Source organism: Amia ocellicauda, chromosome 16, assembly GCF_036373705.1.
Source record: "Amia ocellicauda isolate fAmiCal2 chromosome 16, fAmiCal2.hap1, whole genome shotgun sequence".
In the NCBI taxonomy this organism is placed as follows: domain Eukaryota; kingdom Metazoa; phylum Chordata; class Actinopteri; order Amiiformes; family Amiidae; genus Amia; species Amia ocellicauda.
In genome coordinates this window covers 29754458-29780076 of record NC_089865.1, presented here as the reverse complement: position 1 = coordinate 29780076, position 25619 = coordinate 29754458, and the positions used below count along the sequence as shown (strand labels likewise).

At 41.2% G+C, this 25619-nt stretch overlaps 1 protein-coding gene across 7 annotated transcripts in view; it reads left to right on the top strand.

Moving 5' to 3' along the window:
- The window catches only part of raph1a (Ras association (RalGDS/AF-6) and pleckstrin homology domains 1a), a 131268-nt gene that overhangs the window by 71247 nt on the left and 34402 nt on the right, over window positions 1-25619 (top strand). For 4 of the 7 annotated variants that reach the window (XM_066688380.1, XM_066688377.1, XM_066688379.1 and 1 more), the window contains 6 exons: window positions 273-375; window positions 1451-2004; window positions 7404-7487; window positions 11155-11229; window positions 15772-15849; window positions 21559-21718. In XM_066688380.1, coding sequence (XP_066544477.1) covers window positions 273-375; window positions 1451-2004; window positions 7404-7487; window positions 11155-11229; window positions 15772-15849; window positions 21559-21718 — 1054 coding nt within the window. The remainder of the gene's footprint in view (window positions 1-272; window positions 376-1450; window positions 2005-7403; window positions 7488-11154; window positions 11230-15771; window positions 15850-21558; window positions 21719-25619) is intronic. The other 3 variants (XM_066688381.1, XM_066688382.1, XM_066688383.1) reach the window with 3 other exon arrangements.

Below are 25619 nucleotides of genomic sequence, written 5' to 3'. Positions count from 1 at the left end.
AATGAAAGCATATGTAGTAGAAAAATGGCAATTGTAAAAGCCTAACCTAAAAATGTTATTGTGTTTAGAGGCATCAGTTAAAATGTAAAAAAGATGACATCACCTTACTTTGAATACAGCAGGAACAATACTGTCATCTGAATATTAGGATAGTCAATCCTAAACCTTGCTTTCTCTGGTTAAGCAGTGGGTATATAGACTAAAATCAAGCTCCCTTTAGGGTTTAATTTCTTGTTTTCTTAAATGACTTATTTGATTTCTTCCATTGCTAGAGCCTGGATGATGGAAAGCCAGAAAAAGTGAGGAAATCACCCCTCCGACAAGAAACCAACTTGGCCAACTTCTCCTACCGCTTCTCCATGTACAACCTGAATGGTGAGTGTATTCCCCGTGGGTTAGAACTTTATTATCTATCTTATTAGATGTGTTTATTGGTCATTTTTAAAGTGTCATTTGCAACTCCTAAAGTGTAACCCATACTTTTTGTGCGTTTCAAATGTGAGGTCCCCTTTCAGTTCCTTCCTTTTCTCTAGGTCTATAAAAAGGCTCCTTGAACATCATATTTCAATATTTCTGTGTGGCTCAGTTTACTAGAATTTCCTATCTGGACGGCAATCAAGCACTGACTGGAAATAATAAACCCAAGAGTATATTGAGTAAAAGAGTAAAAACATATGTTTTCTCATTCATAAATAAAAAGGCAGCAAATGATACACATGAACAAATACAATAGGAGAGTTGAACCTGCCTGCCAAGAGCATTACTTCCGACAGAGTCTGCAAGAGCAGCTTAAAAGTGTGACATCACTGCACGGAGTCTCTGTAAAAGCGCTCTTACACCTAATAAAGATCACTGACTGAGCTCCTATAATCTTCACAGGGCTTTCTCACCAGGCTTATACCTGCTTTGTCCATAGACGGATTAAATTGAAATGGGGGTCAGGGGTCAGAGATCAAAGTCACACGTTAGCGCCTGCTTTGCTTTAGAGCCAGTTGCTTAGGTCTTCAACTCGAGGTATACTCTGCCGAAAATAGTATTGCAACTTAGTGTTTAGAGATCACTTTGTTAAAAATACAGTTTGTAGCAGAAGATATAATTGAGAAATCAATGGAGTGACACATGATAAATGTATACAATATGTGCTAATAAATGCACTGATGCTAACCAATTTGTGAATTTATTGATGTGGGATCTAATCCACTTGGGGCTTTTATCCATATTTATTTATTTTGCTTTAAATAGGTTCGAGTGTCAGTTTGTTCCAGAATATACATTAAGGACACATTTGTAACACCTTTTTTTTTATGATACTAAAAGAAAAAAAAAAAAAAAAAAAAGAATGAAGCAAAAATACCTTTTTGAAACAAAGGTGAAAAAAATCACATCTCTACCTGATTCAAGATCTCTGCACTTGGAGCCTGACTTGGGTTTAATTTTGCTCTCTTTACAGAGGCCTTAAACCAAGGCGACACAGTGGACCTAGATGCCTTGATGGCTGACCTGTGCTCGATTGAACAGGAGCTGAGCACCATTGGCTCCAAACCCAACAGCACAGCCAAGGCGGGCCTGACGGTGGAAGGCAAGGTGCGGCAGAAGCCCCCCCCAGGGCGCGGCAGCAACAAGGTTGGTGGGGGCAGCGGTGGTGGGGGCAGTAGCAGCAGCAGCAGCAGCGCCCGAGCCTCGCCCTCCTCCACGGTGCGCGGGCACAAGCCCCTGACCTCCAACTTCTCGTTGGACGATATCACGGCCCAGCTGGAGAAGGCGTCCCGCAGCATGGACGAGGCGGCCCGCCAGAGCTCCCCGGCCTCCCTGCCGCCCCCGGCCTCCCACCACCGGCGGACGGGCTCGGCGGGCACCGTGAGCGACCACGATGTGCGCTCCATCAGCAACTCCTCGCGCTCCAGCATCAACTCGGCCGCCTCCAGCATGGACTCACTGGACATCGACAAGGTGCTGCGGCCCTCGGAGCTGGGGAGCATGCAGCCGGGACAGCCTGCCACCGAGGTACGTCCGTTCCCCGTCCCCCTCTTAGTCACAGCATCGTCTCTAACCGTTCTTCCACAGAGGGTTCAGATTCGCACCTGGAAGATAACAGCATTCTTGAGGATTTATTCACTTCGTTGATCTGTGCTGTCCCCTCCAGTGGTGGTAAACAGTTTCAGGTTTGGAAACGGACCCATGATTGACTTGTTTTTTATTGATGTTTGGTGGTTGTTTTCATGGTAAGCATTCTCTGACAATTACAATCTGCAGCAAGTGTTGCAGTATATTTTTTTTTTGTTTTTTTTTCCCCATTTATAGCCACACAAGATGCCCCAGGAAGTGGAAAAGGCTTCAGTTTTAATGTAAAAAGGCTTAGACTTCATTTTATGGAGGTTTTATGGCTGGCTATGTAGTGGGAGTGTGTGGGCTGCTTGTGAGACGTGCTCTTGGGCTATTGACTTGAAAAACTGAAGTGATACCATTTAAATATAAATTCTAATGCTGGATGTTGTCTGTGGGCTACATTTAAACATTAGTGGCAAACCATGAATTTTCCCAAAATAATACCTTTATTATAAAATGTCCATTTATTAGTATAGTCTAGTCTACTGGTAGACCATTCATGCTTTGTCAATAGACTGTGTAATGTGTGCCATTTCCTTGCAAACTGGCATTGACAGTAAAACTACAGTACAGTGTAGTCCAATGTTACCTCACAGAGACTTCAGAAACGCAACATAAAAGGCAGTCCTAGCCAGTGGGCAAATGACTTATAATTATTATTTTTTATTTCTTGTATAATGACATCAAGATGCATCTGCCCTAATTATTTTATCTTTACCCATCATTTGTGTATATTGGGTCAATCAGTGTCATTGTTTTTGATTTAAGGAAGTACAGTTTGGTAATTGTGGGTCCTTTCTTCCTTCTCAGGGTGGTTCAAATAAGTGCTTCTCACTGAAATGCAACCAGACACAGAGCTTAATTTTCTTTGACAAATGGCCCTTCCCTTAATCTCATTGTAGCTGCTAAAAGCAGATAAATGGAAATTGCCAAGTTTCCCGACAGTATTAGTTCAGTTTGATACAGTACCGTAATAACTTCAGTGCTTCCCTTTCCAGTGGGGAAACTGTACTCCATTTCTTGAATAGTTAGTACAATATCTCATTTCGAACCGGGCTACATCAGATATTAACCTATTCAGTAATGAAAGAACAGGGCCGTTTCAGGAAATCAGATGAATGATAACCTGGGCTTATTCAGTTTTCCGTCATTGGAGAAGCATTATGGTTTCTGATAAACCCTCTTAAGATAACTTGGGAACTAGTCTTATCTGTAAAGCAGTGCATCACTGTTTCCAGCCCAGCCCTTGGCCATTAGTGTTAAAATCAAGTCCTACAGCAGCGGTTCCTCGAACAGCAGCAAATTAAAAAAAATCTTCTTAATTTCTTGTTTTATTGTGAAGTCCTGTAAGTTGCGAGGTGGGGCCTCCATGGATCGGACTTGTTTGTCCAGCACATCCCACAGATGCTCGATTGGATTGAGATCTGGGGAATTTGGAGGCCAAGTCAACACCTTGAACTCGTGATTCATCAGACCAGGCCACCTTCTTCCATTGCTCAGTGGTCCAGTTCTGATGCTCACGTGCCCATTGTAGGTGCTTTCGGCAGTGGACAGGGGTCAGCAATGGGCACCCTGACTGGTCTGCGGCTACGCAGCCCCATACGCAACAAACTGTGATGCACTGTGTGTTCCGACACCTTTCTATCAGAACCAGCATTCACTTTTTCAGCAATTTGAGCTACAGTAGCTCGTCTGTTGGATCGGACCACACGGGCCAGCCTTTGCTCCCCACGTGCATCAATGAGCCTTGGCCGCCCATGATCCTGTCGCCGGTTCACCGCTTTTCCTTCCTTGGACCACTTTTGATAGGTACTGACCACTGCAGACCGGGAACACCCCACAAGAGCAGCAGTTTTGGAGATGCTCTGACCCAGTCGTCTAGCCATCACAATTTGGCCCTTGTCAAAGTCGCTCAGATCCTTACGCTGCCCATTTTTCCTGCTTCTAACACATCAACTTTGAGGACAAAATGTTCACTTGCTGCCTAATATATCCCACCCACTGACAGGTGCCATTATAACGAGATTATCAGTGTTATTCACTTCACCTGTCAGTGCTCATAATGTTATAGCTGATCGGTGTATATAGGCTACATATGTAAATGTAAATAATTAAGTAAAAAGAGTGCTTCTGCAATGATTGAATTAAATCAATCATTTAGACAAGTATGTCTGCTTGTATTGGTTAAATGTGCTCTAGAGAATAACTGTAGCATTAAAACTTAAGAAGTTTCTAAATGACTGTGGCTCTTGGAAGACTATTAACATCCATCAATGACCTTGTGACAGGAAGAATGAGGTATTTGCTGCTTTAGCCATGGTAGATATAGAAAGATGTCTATGCAGCAAAACCAAAACGCAGCAGTGTGTTTTTGCACGTTTTGGGTAAATGTGTGCTATCCAATTGAGGGGCTTGACCTGATAGGTTACCAAACAATATTATAAAGTTCCTGAGCCCTCTTATTGATCGCTGTGGCTCTTTTCTCTGTGCTTGCTTCTCTGTCCTGTCTCGCTTAACAATATCCCTAGCTATTGCTGGATTGTGGGAGGACCACTGTTCTCCTTGTGCCTTCCTATAATCAACAAGTTCATCTGTGATTCAGGCACCCCCCAAAAAGGACCTTAAGTTTGAAGACTGGCCAGTTTTGGAAGCATGCACAAATCATATAGAATTGTCTGTGGTTTTGTGATTATACCAGTGACCTGAACTGACTTTTTTTTTTTTTTTTAGAGAACTGATCCTGAAAGTCTAGTCAGCTAAATGACAGAGCCAAAGCCTCTCCAATCATAGGGGATACTATGTAGGCTAAGACTTATTTACCAGCACCAGCTGAATCTAGATCCTGTGTACCCAATGCTGGATGAAGGTCTCTCCAGAGCTTTTTGGATAGGTAAGGATAGGATGTTCACTTGTTTGCCACAGTCCTACTGTGGAAGCTGCACATCTTGTGATAAGGGCCATTTAAGGTCAAGCTATCGGAACAAAAGTGAATGTGTTATTCCATTCCACATAAGTCATGCATTGCACATGAATTGCTAAACTGAGCCATTTGAAAGCTTCTGTAAACACTTAAATGTCGGAACAGCGTTTTAAATTGTGTACGTGAAAAGAGCATTGCCAACTCCCTGAGAATACAAATAGCTGTATTAGACTAATGTTATTTAAGGGAACACAATGCTCCAGTGCTGAAGATTTAAAATGTAAAATTGGACATTTAACCTTAGATAGATCAGACCAACTTCAGATATTTTTGTTCCTAACAATGGAAATACGCAACACTGTCAGTTATGGTTTTGGGAGCTGCAGTTTCTTGCGCTTGAGATGAGAGAGGTTACAGGTGGCCCCCTCTGCAGGGCAGGTGGTTTAGGATTAATACTACACATTTATGTGGTCATCTCCAATCTGCAATTGATAACTTTTTGGGACAGTACACTGTGTTTTGAGCCCTGTCTCCTCATGCCATTTTCTACATTCTTTTATATTATGTAATGCACGTGCCGTTTTGTAGACTGTGTACAGCAGTGACTATTTTAAAAGGATGAGGTGGTGTTTAGGTCAAGAAGAAAGGAGAGTTTTTTTTTTTTTTTTTTTTTTAAATACCATATCAGCAGTTTTGGGGGAAAATCTATCACTAACAACTTGGGAGCTGATGGGTTTGTGGTTCACCATCAGTTTGAAGTTCTGTCTGGCCTTTCTTTCACATGTGGGCTATTTTTCAGAGCAAGGTATCCCCCTGCCATGCATGTTCATTCTGCACGTTTTATATCCATCGAAACATGGACTTCTATTTTATTTGTAAAGGTGGATCAGGTAAGTTTGGGACTTCAAAATAAACCCAATAACTTGCATGGGATGTATACTGTAATGTTGATGTTTGCACTGATAACGGCATGATTATAATGTGTGTCTGTGAAACGGCACATCTCTCTCTCTCTCTCTCTCTCTCTCAGAAAAGGTGATGGTTTTTTGTTTCCATCCACCCGCCACCACTGGGCTCAGATTTAATCTTCATTCTGATTAAAGCCTGTCATTCCCCTCCCTGTCTCTGAATACATGGCGAACAGTTTGCCCGGCGTTGTCAATCCTGCGTCTTACAGCCCAAAGTTAATCGCTCGGAAGGAATTTGTGTCCTGGTTGGCTGGTCTCCAGTGGCTTCTCTTCTGGCTGGAGGACAGCGTTCGACCCTGGGTGGTGTCAGGTGGCAGTCTGCTTTGCAAATGAAGCCCCTGCCATTCTGGTGCCAGATGAAAAGAAAAACACACAGAGCCTTCAGATTTTTTGCTTAGACTTCTTTGCATCACCACGGGCCTCTCTCTGTTTGCAGAGAAAATGTCCACGAGAGACCAGAATTCTTAAGGTCCTATTCCCCCTCTAGCTGTAACCCCCCAATCGAACCACAGTTAGTGAAGGAACCCCTTTATATCCACTGGATTTACAATAGCACTTTACATTAATCCGCTTACGACATCTCGTAATAAGGCATGAATACACATCTCGATATTTAATGGTTCATTAATTAAAGCCAGACGTTCAGCCACTCGGTGTAACGACACTGTCTGCAGAGAATAGATGAGTGTCAGTGAAGGGAGACCGATTTGTCACAACTCTTAATCTCACTAAACAGTGAATTCTGCAGGAGGAAAACGTCCCTGTTTAAAATGAGACACCCATCCGTTAGCTCACAATTGCAGAACACCTAAATGATATATCCAGTAAATGTAAATATCATAAATGCCAGTTTCGATAATAGATACCAAGGTGGTGTGGTGAGCGAATCTATATATAAAGGTTTTCTTTTTCTCCGAAACATTACAAAACTGTGAAACATTATGGTGATTTTTTTCTTTTTTTTGGCCACATTACCAGACACAAGAGACGTTCCCGTTCCAGAACCTTTTAAAATTGACAAATCAGACGTTCCCCTGTTGCTCTAATGGTACATGCCTTGAATAGTCAATCAAGGTGCTTGTTACCTATAGTCCTGCTTATCTGACAGCCAGCATTTCCCTCCTTTCCAAAGCCATTACATACACATACAAAAGAGCACCCCCTCAGGTAGCTATTAATACTCAATGCCTGGGAGCGTTCTGAAGTGCTTCCAGTGAAACGCTCACCAAATGACCCTTCACAGTTGTCATCCTTTCCTAGCTTTCAGACAAATTACTTAAATCGGAGCCTGGTTGACTGCACCCTTCCCTGTGTCCTTTTGCATGCCTAAACACTTTCTTTTTGCACCCTCTTTTTTTTTTTTTTTTCTTCTGTGATTTCTCCCCTTTCTCACTCCTCCACCTTCCCAGCATGCCCTTCTGCGACGGCCGAGTAAGCAGGCCAGGCGCCACCTTGACTTTGCCCAAGAGGAAGTGGAAGTGGATCTGAGCACTGTAAGTCTGTAGGGCATCAGTGTGTGTGTGTCTGTGTACACGTTCAGTATCCTCCAGTGTCCTCGGTCACTCAGGTCTAACCCACTGAGCGTCAACATCGATGCCTGTTCTGTGGTATGGATTGCATGACAGCGTTTTAGATGTTTTAGACGTCTCTTCTCCCACTACTGTTCCCTCATTTACATTTCCCCTGGTACCACATATCCCCAAGCTTGTTAGAGATACAGCTCTCCTAAGATAAGTGTGCTAAGCAGTGTTTTGCGTTTCAGAGAAAATTGAATATTCTGTTTCCTGTGAGGATGCTCAGTGTGGCAAAATCACAGTGCCATAGCAGACCAGTGTTGTTCCTCAATACCATTGTCTTTATATGAGGAAGACCTAATGTAGGGTTATTAATACGCAAGTCTGTTAACCTTAACTTTTCTTCATAATGGAATTGTCTTAGAATGTCCTAAGAATGAGCATCATATCTTGGGAGAGTTCATATGTTCACCTAAAATCATGTGTAAGTTATTTACCCATTTCTACAGTCACCCAATAATTCCACATAATAAAATAACAAGATGCTTTATAAAAAAAATCAATATAGTGTATTAACAATTAACAAGACGCGTGCCATTTTTTGGTTCTGCAACAGAATTGTTTGCGATACAGTAATTGCGTTGAAGCTCATTTGAGAAGTGACTTCCAAACCCTTTAACTTATTCCTTACTGGTACAGATCCATCAGAAAATGCATCTCTGCGTTTCATGTAGTCGACTACTGGAGTTCATCCAGTTGCCACTAATCACAGAAGAGGATTTAAATCTGCTTGTGCATTCCTGCAACATCCTTAGAACTGAAACCTGCTACAGTGCTAATATTCTGAAGAGACAGCCTAATATTGCTGCAATATAATATTGCTGCTGCTGAAATGTGAAGCAGAATGTAGGAGAGTCGAAAAGGAGACTGAGCTATAGAGAGGATATAAACTAGGTGCTATGGCCTTCTCTCCTTATTTTGCCTTATGAACTTCCTTGGTTATAATGAGTCAACTTTTGAATATTTTCAGTCTTGTTCTGCATTGCAGTAAGTTTAACAGGACACACTTTTAAGAACAGATGGAAAACAGATTGATGTTGGTTATTGGCATTCTGTAGGTGGTAAACTCAGTCACCGCAACCCAAGCCAAGCCTGACCTCAGCTTGGATTTGAAATCATTTTTTTGATTAATGCTAATTCATGAAACAAATGTACTTATCTTCATGGATGTACTGTGGTACAGATGTTAAAATACATTGGCATACATATACTGTGTACAGAAAACATTAGAGTGACTTGTAATGTGTCCTATATATTACATTAATTTCTTAATGGCATTACAGGAATGTGTAGGATGTAAATGTAGTTAAGAGCATGAAGTGCAAGACAAATTTGTCCATGAACTCCATTCTATACAAGCCTATTTGCCTCTATCAATTACACCTACTCAATTAGGGATAATATCAATGATCTCACTAAAAACCAATGCAATTAACCATCCTTCAATACAACCTTTATATGTCAAAGAATTACCAATGTCAAAACATGATTCATTTAAATGGATCTTATACCAACCAATTATGTTTCCATTTTATAGGGGAAACAACATCCAAAAGAGTAAGTTTTAAATGCATTTGCTCTTTATTTTCTTTCTTAATGAACATGAACAATAAAAGGAAGTTTAACCTTTTGGGGAACTTAAAAAATAAATACTCTGGTATTTACATTGATGGAAAACCAAAACCAGTATTTGTATGTCTTTATAAAGCCCCTTGTTATTTAAGTAGGATGTATAGATTTGATAACTGTGAAAGGAGAACTATTCTTCTCTCTGCTTTCTGCTTGCTTAGTTCTGTGTTTAGCAAATGGAAATCTGTTGGTAATCATTTCTTGGCCTTTCTGTTACCATAAATCTCTCCTTCTACTTTTTGATAATTAAGATGTGAAGTGGACTGTATACTCCCTTATAAATGTGTTATTAGCTTTTCCAAAATGGTGTCCTATAATAAGAATTATGCAGTTTTCAATGCTTGATTTTGCTAAAGCTGTCCAGTGTATATCTCCTGCAGCACATGTGCGAACAGCTTTACATGCTGTAACTAAGGGCCAATTGCAATTTGTGTGTGAATACGCCAGACCTGCTTCCATTGCTGTCTGCTTGGCTATGTTGTGAGATATGAAAGAGGAAGGAGTGAAAGCTTCTCTTGGGTCACAGGAGACACCAGATCTTGCCAGTATAAAACTGTTACTGTCAGTTTATTTCTTGCCTGGGCAAACTGCCTTATGTCTCAAGTCTAATGCTTGAATTGATCACTCACTCAGAGTTGTTTTTCTATTTTTGTTGTGACCCCTTTTTATTGTAATACTAACTGATGTATACTAAAATCATGCCTAGGTAACTGATAAATTGACTTCTAAAAGGTTTTATCCCTGCATGGTCCTGTTTTTGGGCCATAAAAAGTGGTATAGCACACGGTGGTACAAGTCGTTGTTCAGCAGTGCAGAAATTTGGGGGGTTTTGGGAGGGAGACGGGAAGGTTTTCCACCTTTCAGGATGTGCTTCACTGGGAATGGGAGGTGTCGGAGTGTGTTGGAGAAAAGTGGGGCTAGAACAAAATCGAATTTGAAAGACATGCAGCAAAGGAACATTTGAAGGTAGCTCAGTGACCAAAGAGTTTGAATTGTCTAGGATCCTTCAGGAAACCATGTAAGGAGAGTGGAAGATGTAAACACTACTTGCCACCGAGCAAGACTGGTCCGGTGGGCTTCTCTTTTTTTTTTTTTTTTTTTTTTTTTTTTTTGGTTACCTTTCATTGTTTAACTCTTCTGTTCCCTGACCTCCTGTGCAGGATTCTCCTTTTGGATGGGTGTTTAAAACATTAATAACAGTGAAGCCAGTACAGTAAGGGCTGTGTCCCCCTGGTCCCAGACTACTTCTTGTCTGGCTCTTTTTAAAACACATTGCCTAACAACCGGGGATGCTTTTAGGACAGCCTGCGTATTCTAACACGGGTGGGGGGCTGTGAAGCCGGGATAATAACAAGCTTCTGTTAAAGTAACCTTATGTTTGGGAGAAGCAGCAGTCCTGTACAAAACAAAGTCAGTTTCTTGTGAGGTTACATGACCAAGTGCACACACATGGGTCACAACAGGTCATTATACTAGAAACATGTGGCAATACCATTTTCTAATGGTTATAGGAAGTGTTTATCTTGCCTAAAAAGCAGCCTACAGGATTCTGTATCTGTTATGAAATCTATATACCTACCTGCCTGTCCACTTGTGTACCCTTATCCCTATACTGTCCCTTAGCCTGGAATCTGGCCCCTCTTTGATTTGAACTGTGGTTGAAATCAGACCCACATAATGATCCCTTTGAGATTAAGACAAGGGCAATGATTCTAATAAATGCTGTGAATTTTTTCTACCTGACAAATCCATGCAATACAGGATTGCTGCTTTGGGGATGTGGATTGGGGTCAGGGTGGGGGTGGGAGGGGAGGGTTCTTTTCTGCAAAGTGTTGATGACTATGGTCCGTACAAGACAGCTTTTGGTTCTGTGCTTTCACACTTTTAAAAAAATTACATTTTTTAATCATTGCACTGACGTTTCTTGTCTTTTATTCCTTATTTTTTCTGCACCAAGCACTCCTATCTGGACAGGGAAACCTCCCTGATTCTGAAAAACATTGCAGGAAAGCCTTCTCACTTGCTGACCAAGGTGACGCCTCCCTCTTCCGCCTGCATGTGATTTTGCCCTATAGGTAGAGTGCGTAACCCCACCCCTTCCTTCCATGAGCCTGCCCCTTTTTTGTGATGTCATTTCTGCACAAACAGGGCAGAAGTTGCTAAAACGAATTTGCTCAGTTATTGAAATGTTTGATAAGACATAAGATACCACACTGGAGTGAGGATCTGACAGAAAAAGAGCCAACCAGCTTTTCGTAGGTTTCTTAACAGAGCTTCTGTGTTTTTTTTTATTTCAGACTTTGCTTGCTGCAGCAGCATGGCACAAAAATGCTGGTATCTGGATTCAATTGACCCCTAATTTGGGCTGCAATGCTGAAATTGCTGCCTAGAACATTAACTTCCAATTAGCTTCGACAGAACCACAATCAAATGTCATTTACCAGCAGAGGCTCGTAGTTGTCATCAGATTCCTGGTGGCCAGACAACGCGTTATCAGAAACAATGGCAGAAAATCAGTTACTTCATGAACAGTCGTATATATAGATGTAGTTTTAATTATACAGGTTCATTTGTAAGCAGACTGCATTGAATCTCTTTCTGTAAAAGATGTAAACCTGTTTGTGACAGGTTCATTTGAGAGAGGCAATTATTGAATGTCAGATAGCATGAGAAAGGGGCCTGTCTCAGCCATCTCTCCTCCTCCTCTTTTCCCTCCTTCGCCCTTGTACTGTTCCTAAGGCCTTCATCTCGCTGCGCTGTCAATTCCTGCTACCTTGCATGCCTCCTGTGAAATCTGCAAACTTTGGGTCCTTTGTGTCACTCCCAGAATGACCAGCAATGCACCAGCTCTTGTGTACCTAAATACCCTTCCCCTCCTCCTATGCGATTGTGCTCCCTAGTTGTGGAGCTGGAATCTAAATCCCCCAAATCCAGTCCAGAATTTGTAATGTAATGTTGTCATTTTTGTTGTTGTTGGTTTGTTTGATGTGATCCCAAGGTGTGTGCTCTTTACATTTACATGTTGCATGACAGCATGTAGGTGCATGCAATATACCCTACTGAGATTTTTAAGATGCATATACAGTATATTTATGTATGTATATTTATCTGTGTTGTGGTCAAACTGGAAATTGTGCCCTGGTGTTAAAGGTGCTATGCTCTTTTTTCACGTTGTGGGGAGTGGCATTCAAAGCAGCTTCCGTTTTACCAGCAGTGTTTCTGTGTGGGTGAACGGCGAACCGTTTCATTAGCCGCCAAAGGTGAATCCCCAGGAGAGACCTGTTTAGAGATGGCTGTGAAAGCAGGTGGCCCTGGTTATTTGCTGTTGAAAAGCAGACCGAACGAGAGACGCAGCCACTCGGTGACGCACCAGGATGCAGACACCTGTGCCGAAGATAACGATATGTTAATTAACGCTGAACACCACACAATGGTGGTTCTGACAGCTAGCATTGACAGAAGGCATTACGGCATGAAAGTTTAATTTCCTGAGCTCGGGTGGCTAGGTTTGTCCCAGTGAAATGCTGAAAGGGGCCAGGCTTCTTAGCTTTTTGAAATAGATGTGTGAAAAAGGTGAGGGGGGGGCGGGGGTGTCAGATTGTTCCTCTGATTAAGGTATTAGACAGCATTATGGGTGTCATTCATCATTGAGTGTGACTCAGTGCTTTTACTTGTCTGGCTGCCTGTTTTGCATATCGAATGCTGTTTATACCTCGTTATTGGCTGTCATATCCAATACAACTAAAAGGTGATACTGAGTCAGGAAGTAAATCGCACTAAAGATACTTATATGTTCATTTCCAAATCGGCAGAAAACCCACGCACTGCTGATGCTGTGCTGTGTCCATCATCAGTTCGGGGAAACTGTTAGGGGAAATCGATGGCACATCAAAACAAAATTGAGAGCCGCTGCCGGAATCCAATCCAGGTTATGTGTTTTTACTTAACGCTGCGGGGGTTAAGTGGGATCTGCCAGCTGCGTCCAGCTATATTAAAATGTTTTAATCTCTCGGTTTGGAATATTTTATATGATTGGGTCAGCGAATAGTGTCCGTCAGTACATGAATTACTCTAATCCTCTTTGGCTTGGAGTCCTGAGTGAACAGCACTTCAGCTTCCTCTCCCTCCCTCCCACGTTCGCTCCTGATAACCCCGTCGATCTGAGCTGCATCTTATCTCCATGCCCTCTGCAGTGACGGGCTGGGAGTGGTTTTTGGAAAAGGTGCCTTGTTTCATTCCCTAGGGGGAAATGTGGCTGAACATGGGGATTAACACTCCACACCCTAATTTAGCTTCACGTATGCTAAGTACACCTTATCTTATTAGTGCTGTGTAAGACCGAACTAAGCATTATCTTCTTACGTGTAAACATGAACTAACTTGGCACAACAGAGCTGCACATCCCCCTTGCCAAATGAATACCAGGTCTATTCTGAATTATGCAGTGTGTGCGCAGGGATAAGATCTGTTGCTTTTCTTTCTAAGCCCTGAGTGTGCATTTCAGCTCATTAAATTGAAACGGGAAGGTAACGTGCAGTGGAAGAGGAATCTGTGGTAATGGGCACAGCTGTTTTCTGCCGTTGACTCTCAAAATAATGCATCTTTTATTCTTTACGTCTAACTCGGCAAGGTTGTGCCATTTTATTTCCATTTCCCCTGTACCTCTTCAGCGTGAAGCGTTCTAATTAATTTGTACACGCGAATCCTCCAACAGCACGCCAAACGGCCGTTTAATCCCAGCCAGTTTGTCTCGAAGGCTATGAATGTTACAACGCAGACATAATCGTGCAGGCCGTGTGCTCATTAATATGCACCCATTTGAAATGAAGTCAACGTCATGAGTCATAACCTGGAATTATGCACGCCACAGCCCACCGCAATGGCTTCAAAGCCTGCTGTCTGAGCGTAGCAGAACCTCTGTATTAGCCTCTTCAGTTTGGTCACAGGGAGCACAAAATAGATATTGTGTGAGGCACCTTTTATGTTTGGTGCTTTGCTATTGCATCAGTGTAAGAGTTGGCAGAGTGCTTCTATTTAATTATTTATTTTATAGCTAAAGTATGTCACAGAGATGAATAGGATTCCATTTTCTTGCCCTTAGCCATGTTAATGCTTGCAGTTTTTGTTTTTAAACGCGTGCATGTTTTTTGTTGCTTGCTTTGCTTTTGAGTTGCTACAGCACAGGCAGGGCACAGCAGTTTGTGATGGAGGGGGTGGGGTGGCGATAGGGGGTGACTGGGTAGGGTTTTAGGAGCTTGGACCTTAATACCTTAAAACCCACCGCTAAAGGTCGTGACTCCATTTACACACAGCTGGCTGCTGAAATCTTCTGCCGCTCTGCCCGATTTGGGTTCCGTGATGCTGTACCCAGTTCCTCCCCCTTTCCTCTGCACACAATCTGCCCATACACTTTTGTTTAAAGGGATTACGCCGTATGACTCGGCACGTTCCGCAGAGCTGTGCAGCTGTTGCCGTGTGCGGAGGGGCATCTCTGTGTGTGCGTGTGTGTGTGTTCAGCGAAGCGGCATCAGAGCAGACTCCTCTGTCAGAGCCATTAGAAGAACAGGAGCTCTCTGTCCCTGCTCGGCTCTCCCTAAGACAGGAGACACATGAGGAACTGTTGGGAGACACTGGCTTCCTTTGTTTCTGACCCTTAAGCTTGAAGACTGAATCCTCCACACGCATTGCCAGGGTCATTGGTTACCTGGGGATTGTGGAATAACTGCTGACCACATCTTAATGGAGACATTCTTACAGGCTGGCTGTGTGTGTGTTTATTTGGAATAAGATCTTATTGCACCTAGTTGGTTTACATGGCTTAAATTATGGCTTGGTGGCCAAGCAGCTTGTCAGCTTGCCTGAAAATGAGCCGTCCCGGACTTTGTTGTTAAGGTTGCACGTTTCAGGAGTGTGTGAGAAAAGCCAAACTGCTTTTATGCTGAAGGTAAACAGCCCCTCTATGGAACGGGACCACTTCCATTCAATCCTGTGCTGGAGCAGTTTCTTGAGGGGAAAACGACTGAAGAAAACGAGGGGGGTTGTGGGGTGAAGGGGGGGGAAGAAAAAAGGTTTTCCCTCCACTGTGGGTGCAGGTGATGGGTTTCCAACAGCCATCTCTGAAAGGATATTCCTAAAATGTTACACAAAGAGGTTCTCTCAACAATTTGGTCCGCGCCAGAGGCGTAAAGCATTCGCTCGGTGCATGACTCACACATCGCCTTCCAAGAAAAGGACTGAGAAACACTGCTTGGTAAATAGGAATACAGTTTACAATGGCGTCTTGCTGGAAGAGCCAGGTAAGTAAGGCTAGTAGGTACTCTTACACCATCAGGACAGACACTTGTCGTTTACTTGAACAAGAGCCTGCGTTGTGTCCAGGTATCTGCTGCTGATTTGAAGATTCAAAGAGGGGACTTCTAACCACAGTGTGAGATCAGCGATGACTTGAACTCAGGCTGGATCGGGGAGAACACCCTCTCCCCTTCCCTTCAGCAGTCTCCAGGGCAGGCTATGCTCGGTCGCTGATTTTTCCTTGTGGGTTTGTGTTTTAAACCGGTGTGTTGTGCATCCATAGGAGGAGCAGGCTGCCAAGCTGAAGGCAGAGAAGATTCGAGTGGCTCTGGAGAAGATCAAAGAGGCACAAGTCAAAAAGGTAAGCCGTTTAAAACAAAAAACTGATCATCGCGCTTTTTAACTGAAAATATGATCGAGTTTTTATTTTTAAAGAAACGAGCCCAAGGCCTTAATAAAAACTCATTGTGTACAGCACCTGCTCCTGTTCTATTGGTCAATTATTGCGGTCATGTAAACATTGTAGTACGGAGCATAAATTAAATACAGGCACAAGAACTGCATAGGTATTTCACCTGACTTGCTGTGCACTGTGGTAGAGGAACTTTGAATTGAACCTCTGGCACTCACTCTTCAAACAGTTTGGTTTGATGGTCATTTCTTAATCATATGGTAACCTATAGTAAATAATGGCTGCATATTTACACAGCTTGGACTCGCAATAGATTAGCAACTTGTTTTGGGTTGGTTTGTTGGTGTTTATCATTATTTATCCATTTCTAAATCTGCAGTCAGATGAAATGAAAATCTTCTCTTTTTTGAGCATGTGAGAACAAGAGATTAGAAAGCTATTGGGGGCGGGGGGGCAGTTTTGTTGAAAGATTTCACAATTCCAGGGCTGCAGAAATGACAGTCTGCGTACGGTTCTCGACCTTTTAAGACTTGAGCGTTGAAAAAGAAAGAAAAACATGCAGACAGTAAATAGGTCAACAGGACCGCAAGCTCTTCAGAAGAAGGACTGCCTTTACACATGAATTACACAGTGAGTACAGCTGGTGATGTGCTGGCTGTAAGCACTTCATAGTGATTTGTTAATATAATTTGCCTGACATAACTGCTGGTTTGGATGCATGTAGCTTCACTAACAGAAGATGGAAGACTTTAAAGCCAAGCAGCCCACTCGGCATTAACGGTCTTCTTTCAGTGAGGAAACCATTTAATTGTAAATTTGCATACAAAAGGGCGTTCTTATCCGACTCAAATTATGGGGGGTGTTGAGCTTTATAAGTAAACAATATAAGATGTCTCAGCAAATCAAGGGTAAATGCCATCTTTTACCAGTCTGACTCGAATACACGCACCAGGATACATAGGTCACAGTTGTGCAATCCTGTTTTTTTTTTTTTTTTCTCTCTAGGGCAGGTCAATTTTAAATCCAGACCCAGACAGCAGAGAGATGCTGTTCTGAAGCCTAGCCGTCTACAAATGTACAAATAACTGCACAACCCTGAGAGAGTCTGCATCTAGAGAGATTAAAATCTTTTAAATGTATTTATTCCATCCCAGCCATTTGGTCCTGTAGGGGACATTATTCAACTTGCAGTCTGACCTTTAAATTAATTGAAGTACACCTAGCAGGGTGTCCTGTAATCTGCCTTCAAAATGTAGCGTTTTGTTTGTTTTTATATAGTGGAAGGGCTATACCAGAAGAGGTGCGCACAAGCCTAATTATATCCCTAATCCTCATTTTCGTGATGAGGTCCTGTTGCCAAAACTTATTATTATTATTATTATTATTATTATTTTTATTTATGATGAAGGCACCAATTTGAATAGGACACATTGATTTTAGGGGTGATCAGGAGGAATTTAAAATAGTTGGGGCTTTTATTCACTTCATGGGATGTTGCACCTTGTACGTTTAGGAAGTGGCACTATCCCTGCAAGCTTAAAATGAGAATCATCTATAACATTTGTGAGCTTCCTGCTGATCACTTCTATCAAGTTTAAGCCCGCATTAAAGAAACCGTCAAGGGACATTGAACAGCCGTCACTTCATCGAGAAAGGGGGGAGGACAAAAACGTCTAGGCTGTCCTTGGCCCTGTTCGCTCGTCTCCTTTATATTTGAAATGTTCTGCTCTCATTTTGAGAGGAATTTTAATCTTTCTGCAAAGGAAGCCCCGACGACTGCTAACGAGCAGAATAGCATTTGCATTCTGGGAAAAGCTGCCACAGCTCACATATTGTAGTTTTTGAAATGGCTGAAATTAGCTCTTGCACATCAGCAGCTATGTGACATTTATGTGAAGAGGACAATGTTGGGCATTACTAATCCTGTAGATCAGGGGTGTCAAACTCAATTTTACCACGGGCCATATGATCATTTCAAATTTCATTCGAGGGCCGCATAAATATTTGCTCATCCCTATTTATAATTCACTGTCAATTGAAAAATTGGCAACACTCATAGTTAGATTTATACTTTTTTTTTTTTTACTTTTACAATTATTCAAAACACACATTTGACCTAATCGTTGCTCTGAGGGGGTTCATTTGTTTAGGACAGTGGTTCCCAACCCTGGTCCTGGAGTACCCCCTACCCTGCTGGTTTTTGTTCCAACCGAGCTCTCAATTGCTTGAGCCCTTAATTGAAGTAATCATTTCTTAAATCAGAGCCTTTTAATTTTAAACCGTATGGGGTTTAAGTTCAGTATAACATTGTATAAGGAAAGTATTATCTTATTAAGGAACCAACTTTCTTTTAAAAAAGTAAAATGTAACCAAATCATTACATCAATTAATGGTTCAATTAAGTAATTAAGAGCTCGGCTGGAACAAAAACCAGCAGGGTAGGGGGTACTCCAGGACCAGGGTTGGGAACCACTGACCCAGCTTGCCAATGTGCGGTGTAATGTGTTGTGCTGAAGCGATGCTCAGTGTGCAGTGTAGATGTCACTGTGAGCTTTGGGCGGATTTGTTGCGCTTCATCGGTGAAACCGCTGACCGCGCAGGCGCTCTGTGTACCGGCGCTGTAATAAGGGCTGAAACTACGCTAAGTGTGTCATTGATGCAGGACTGTATGATTAAAACCACTTGCACACTGCGATCTCCAAAGGTCTTGTTAAGAGCATGCAACTTCTCCTTTTGTAATTGCGCAGCGAGTAGCAATCTTCATCAAACCAAAAGAATCATCGAAAGTAGGAGTTTAAACAGAACAAACTAATCTCAATACAAGACCGTCAAATATAACCATACATGAAACCAAACACCAGTAAAAATACACGAGAACAACGTAAAAAACAAAACCAATAATAGAAACAACCCAATAGTTTGAAAACAGCGACTGATGCTCGCTAGAATAAAAATACGGGCAATTAACAATTGAATATATTCAGATCTCAAATGCAACTGCTTAACATCACTACAGAGAATAAAACACTGACCTCGGGTAACCAGGGCCACCCAATCTTGTCCTATAAATAGACATCATTACGATCCTAGTATATAGATGTGATTTCACAGAATATAATACAATACTTTGGCGATGCAGCCAGGCTTACTAACAACAAGTGTACAGCGTCTCTCGCTTAACATAACAGCACGTTTGAACGGCAATAACTTGACAATTAGTCAATTAGGACACCGGTTGAAATTAGGCAACAATGCGTCAAACTGAGAAACCCTATTAGTCATAAACTGTAGCCACCTGATGCACATGGTTTGCTGTAGTTTGTTTTTAATTCAGCCACTTTGTGCAGCCTCTCTCTCCAGACACCATACAATCAAATAGTACTTCTCTTTGTGTTTAGTCTCGCAGTGCCGCCGTATATTGAATTATTTCATTACGTCTAAACTCTCCTTACAAACAAGGCATACAGGTTTTAAACTCCCAGCTTTCCTGAAACACTCTGCCTTTCTTGTCGATTTTTATTTTCCCGGACATTTTGAGTTGAGTTTATTGCAGATGATTGAAAGCAGGAGCGCGGACAGCAACGCCGCCTGTGATTGGCTGTTAAAACCCTACACTCGCAATGGCTGATGGGAATTTTAGTTTTCACACGCAATTTCTGCATTCACAAGCTGTCGTGGACCTAATTACCTAATGATACACCACCTTTGCAGGGACCGAATTAAAACCATTGGGGGGGCCTTGAGTTTGACACCCCTGCTGTAGATGCTCTGCGCAAATCTCCCATTTCATACGGGATTTTACTATTCATGTTTGCTTGTGTCACACCACAGCTTTGTTGCGCACACGCATTCACACACACACATCATGAAAGAAGGCATTGACAGGTGAAAAGTGAAAGGTAGTGCACCTTTAAAGTGAGACTACAATTTGATATTAAAAATTTACCATTTTGTTTCTTGCATTAAAAAACGGTAAAATACTAAACCTAATAAACAGTAAAAAAAAAAAAACTTACTATGAAGTATTCAATGCACATAAATGTATCTGGTCTCTCTTAGTATTTCTGCAGATTGACCACTGAGGTATTTCCTACAGAATACTCTACACTCCTTGTAGATTCAACAGTAGCAGCTGTAGTTACAGATTAAAAGCAAACATCAATCAACATTTAATAATGTCACACATTACTAGTGTTACAGGTTTCATGTTGAAATAAATAATAAATGTACCACAACCAAAACTGCACTTAAAATTAATATATTCAGGACAGTTTTTTGGGGGGTGAATATGTTTATTTATAATTTGAATTACATTTATTGCAGTAGCACCCACTCCCTCCTTTTTAAACACGTTACTGCCCTAATTTTTAAAGGCTTATTTTTTTTATTGCAAATGTCCATCTCATACTCGTCTGGATAGGAGCTCGTCTGCTGTTTGTGTAGCAAGTTCTATTTTTAATTCTCCATATGCTTGACTATTTCAGAGAACTTTTTTTTGTCTTTTCCCCATAAATCGCCTGGCCTGATTCTGGGAATAAAACCTCTTCACCAACTTCTGCTTTCAGATATCTTACTTAGAGGAGCGATTTCAATAAGCAATTCAAATCCACAATAATGATCGGGTGCCAGCCAGTGATTGTCACTGTGACCAATGCAGCTTAAACAGCTGCTGTAATGTGTGCTGGTGGGATATTTGCACTTCAATGGGCAAAAATAAATTGTAAAGGGAAATGAAAACCTTTGTATAAATATGCTGTTGACCTACATAACTAGTGTATATGATAATTTTTTTGTGTGTGATTTTTATATTATTTTTTAATTACCTTTGAAATTAATGTAAAATAACAGAAATCCACTTCTTCATGTGGTTTCAGTGTTTCTATGAGATGCACATAGGAAGTTATTTGTGGTAGAGATCACATTAATTCATGGAAATGCCGTAGGTTTTCAATAAAGGTCTCTCTGAAGCACAAACCAAATTAGTGCTGTATTGTTAGTTGTTTTCCTTTAGAAAGTAATGCATTTAATGAGCCATAACCAATGTTTGGAATATCTATCTGAATACCTGTGTGGCTTTAAAGATCTTCCTTTTTGACATTTGGAGGGTCACTCCTGCTATTGAAATGATTTCCAGCTTTTTTCTGCTCTGTATAAAGAACGGACTGTGACAATTCCTGCTAGTCAGTACAGTTGTCACTTTAAAGCAATGATAGAGGTGTTTGAAAAACTATAGAATTAGTCACCATCAAATGTTGCTTCAGTTGTTTAACTAACAAGCGGATTTTTTGTATCTTATATTCTTTGAAATGGTGTTATAATAGTTCACCTTGTGATCATGTGGGGGGTCTCCGTCTAACTGTGACAGTAAAGGTGTTTCTTGCTCAGCATCAGACACCTGCCCTCCACAAAGACAAACTGATATTGTGAAAGTAGCAGCTTTGGCATTTATACCACATATTAAAAGAAAAACAGAACAGAAAAATGACAGGCATGTTATTTAAACAGTTGATGTAACGTCACCATATATTTTATTATAATCCATTTTTTCTATTTCAGCCCCTGTTTTTCCTATGTCAGTTGGCTGTGTTCTTATTTTTAATCTGTGGAAAGCTTAATCCACTGCTTTCTCCCCCCCTCCCCTCCCCATTTCCACTGCAGCTGGTAATTCGGGTGCACATGTCTGACGAGAGCTCCAAAACCATGATGGTGGATGAGAGGCAAACGGTCCGACAGGTCCTGGACAGCCTCCTGGATAAGTCCCACTGCGGATACAGCCCAGACTGGTCGCTGGTGGAGACCATTTCTGAGCTGCAAATGGGTGAGTACCGTTCACGTCCAGTTTTCGAACAGCAGATTTGTACTGGCGAACATCACCCGTTTCTGCTTTCCGCAGTTACCCACAGTGCCACAGGAGAAGGGAACCTGCTTGGGACATAAAGTGCATACTGCTCTGATGTAATCTGACATTAGAGCATCTGAGATGCAAAAGGACAGTTTTTGGACTGCAATATTTGTGTGGGAATGTTTTTTTTGGCATTGTAAATTCAGCACGTAATCTCTCTGTTATCTCTTTAAAAAAAAAAAAAAAAAAAAAAAAAAAAAAACACTACTGACTCCATTACTGATTTTTCTACGCATGAATTTCTAAGCGCTTTCTGTCGGCGGTCTTTGTGAATAGCTCAGAGCCTGGGTACTTAAGGCTCTGAAATGACCCATATCTGTCAGGGACTTGCACTCCTCACCCAAAACACCCCTCTCAGAGTCCTGATGCAATCCATTGTGGAAATTGGTGTATATAACAATCTCCAAAATACTGAATTTCTTGTTAAAATATTTTTTAACGTTATGAACACTTATGTGAAAAAGTACACATACATGCTCCTAATCTAAAAATGTCTCCCTGCAATGTCCCCTGGTTCTTGAGCTGTATTGCACTGTATCTTGCAATTGGCAGAGAAGGAGTCCTGTCTGAAAGGGGCACAGATTCAAGTGCTGAATGCTATAACCTTTATGCAGTTGTGAAGGGAAATAGATGCAACATATTTAAATGGGCAGAAACGGTAGCAAAACGGACAGATAAAAAGATCTGCTATCACTTGCTTTTTGATGCTAACTAGTTCCCAACAGGGGATGAGATGTAACTTGTATCTGCAGGGAATTGAGTTTCAGTCAATGGAACTAAAAGATTGGAAAAGGAAGTAAATGCACAGTTTTATGAGACGTCCCCCACTCCCCTATTGTCTTGTAACCATTCTCTGTCTTGTCAAATTGATCAGAAAACCTATTTTCCTTGGGGAATCTTTATAGAAATTGACCGATTTTCATGTATCGATTGTTGTTGTAGTAGATTTCATTATTTTAACCATAATGATAGTATTACATAATATTATAAACTCCTTCCAGGCTTATATCTGGGCATGAAAAACAAAATCTTGGTAACACTTTACATTAAGTGTCCCTAATTACTGTGTATTTACACGGTAATTGTGTAAATAGGCATAATTACCCTGATAGTTACCAAGTAATAACAGTGTGAATACACAGTAATTAGGGACACTTAATGTAAAGTGTTACCAACATCTTTATTGGGGCTCTCCCAGTTCTGAGCAGGTCATCAAAAACATAACCAGTTCTCAGGTTTTGCCAAGCCAAGATGTGCATATTGTGTGAATTGTGTAGGCTAAGAGCTACGTGTGTATGCTACAATGAGCAAGTCTCTTATGTAGGTCCCATGCACTCATGCGTGAGGCCTAACCTGTATTTCCAGTGCTGTCAATGTGACGTGGGTTTTCAAGGAGCCCACAGGTCACTGAAAGGTGCCCAGCAGCCACTGAAAATGAATTTCCCAAGAATTAAGTGCCATAAACTATTATGTGCTTTTAATTGCCTGTTACATTCAGTTCTATGATAGAATACTACAGTAAAGAACATTACATAGGGCTATTACATTGTAATGGATTCCATAATGAGTATATATATGTGTGTATATGTATGTGTGTGTGTGTGTGTGTATATATATATGTGTATATATATATATGTGTGTGTATATATATATATATACACACACACACACACACACACACCAGGGGTGGCTAAACCTGGTCCTGGAGAGCCGCAGGGTCTGCAGGTTTTTGTTTTATCCAGATTAACTGCTTAATTGAACCAATTATGTCTTAATTAGGCAAAATATCCCTGTGTTCAAGATATCCATTGATTGGTAATTAAGAGAGACCTGGAAATCCTGCAGGATTGTGACTCTCCAGGACCAGGGTTAGCCACCCCTGATATTTAAATATGAATGAAACCCTACCATAAGTAATGAAAAGCCGTAGTCATATTAGAAAATGTTGCCATGTGTTACTTCAATAATTGAGACACTTAGTTTTATGAATCAGGTGATGATTGAAATAGTAATTCTAAATGGAAGTTGGCTTTTGCTGAGGGCCACTTTACTTTTCTTCAAACCATGATTGTACAAGTAGTCTGCAATACCATGCTTTAATGACTTCTCATGGATGTTTGTATTCAGCAGCTCATTTGAGAAATCGATATACCTGACATCAGCGCGCTTCATCTCCTGAAGATTTACAGCCATTGATTTCTCGAACTATATATAACAACGTACACATGGGATTTTTCTCCGTGTGTATTTTGGTCTGAGAGCCCTGTGACTTCTCATTTTCTGAGAGGTATTATTCATGAGCTAGCTGTACTGGTAATGCAGAAACGATGCCGCCATTCAAAAGAAAATCAAAGACTCCATTTTTTGAATCAGAGGACTGTAATTTCCTTTTGAAATGGACATTCCTGCCTGCCAAAATAAACACGTGGCTGACTCTTGTGCTGGAAACAAATGGTAATTGTTAAGTTTCCTTCCCTGAATGACATCACTTGGCACATAAGGCTCTTGTCTTAACTCCTGCTCACTTCTGTCTGTTCCACTGTTTCTTTCTGAATTAGTGCCGAGTCTGTGTCCCATTGCGGGAAAGACTCTCCCATCAGAGCCAACTGTTTGTAGTTCGTACACTGGGCAATAACTACGATTAACAACTTTTATTTAAAAACATAACAATACAAAAACCTGAATCTGAAGGCTGAGGTTTGGTCTGCAGAGCCAAAATGGGGACACATTACACTCTCATTTTCATGTCTCTGTTATCCATCCTGTGTTAATTTGCCTTCAGTCTAGTTTTCAGTCTTTATTTTTTTAACAAAGATATTACTCTTAAGTGGCACTGGACTCTAAAATGCATGGTCTTGTTTTATATGACCGAAAATTATAGTTATCTGCATGTGCCAGCTACATAGCTATTTAGCCATCTTCTGAAGTGGTATCAGTCCTAAAAATACCAAGTTATCACGCCACCTTCAATAGCTAAATCAAGAGGAAGAAACAGTTGAATTTTCCAGTTTGCTCTTTTGCTTTACTACAAATAGCAGATGTTTTCCAATACATGAGAGTTTGACAATCAACGTAAATTTCTAAGCTGTCAGATAGGTTGCGAAGTTGAAATAGCCAACTCGGGTGAAATGTATTATGGCTGTTTCTGTGCATCTAAAAAGCACTGCAGAAGAATTTTATGCAAACATATGGATTAAAACCAGTTTGGAACCCTTCAGGTGTCTTTGCCCTCAAATAACCTAAAATGTTAAAAGCTTGCTTTACTTGATTTTTAATTGGATTTGTTTCCTCGTTGTGTGATTTAGTGGTCAAAGGCTTAACCTCTGCAATGTTATGTTTCGTGTCAAACAGTCAATGTATTTGCTAAACATTTAAATTGTTCTAGAAAAGACAGATCCATTTACACAAATGAACAAACAGGGCTGTTTTTTTTCTCTTAAAACCTGAAAAAGTAAGTATGCTTGCTCCAGATTTTTTTCACATATAATGAACTGGTTGTCTCATATTCTGGAATTTAAACCAGCTGGACGTTGGGTTCCCAGGAACAGGATTGTGAACCACTGCTATAGACCATTCATTTAAGTCAGAGGGTACAATTATATCAACTGTAGGACAATATGTTTGACGTTGACGAAGGATGTACTTGTTCTGGAATTTCCTGTGCAGTTACTTATTGGAAAGGTTCCTCCCTCACTCTTCGCACAGTAGAAGGCTCACTTCCATCTGAACCACATTTCCAATGCAGTAATGACACGGGGACGATGCTCTGTGGCAGATGCTTTCTTTCCTACGAGAAGTCAAACCGAGGTCTTGTCCG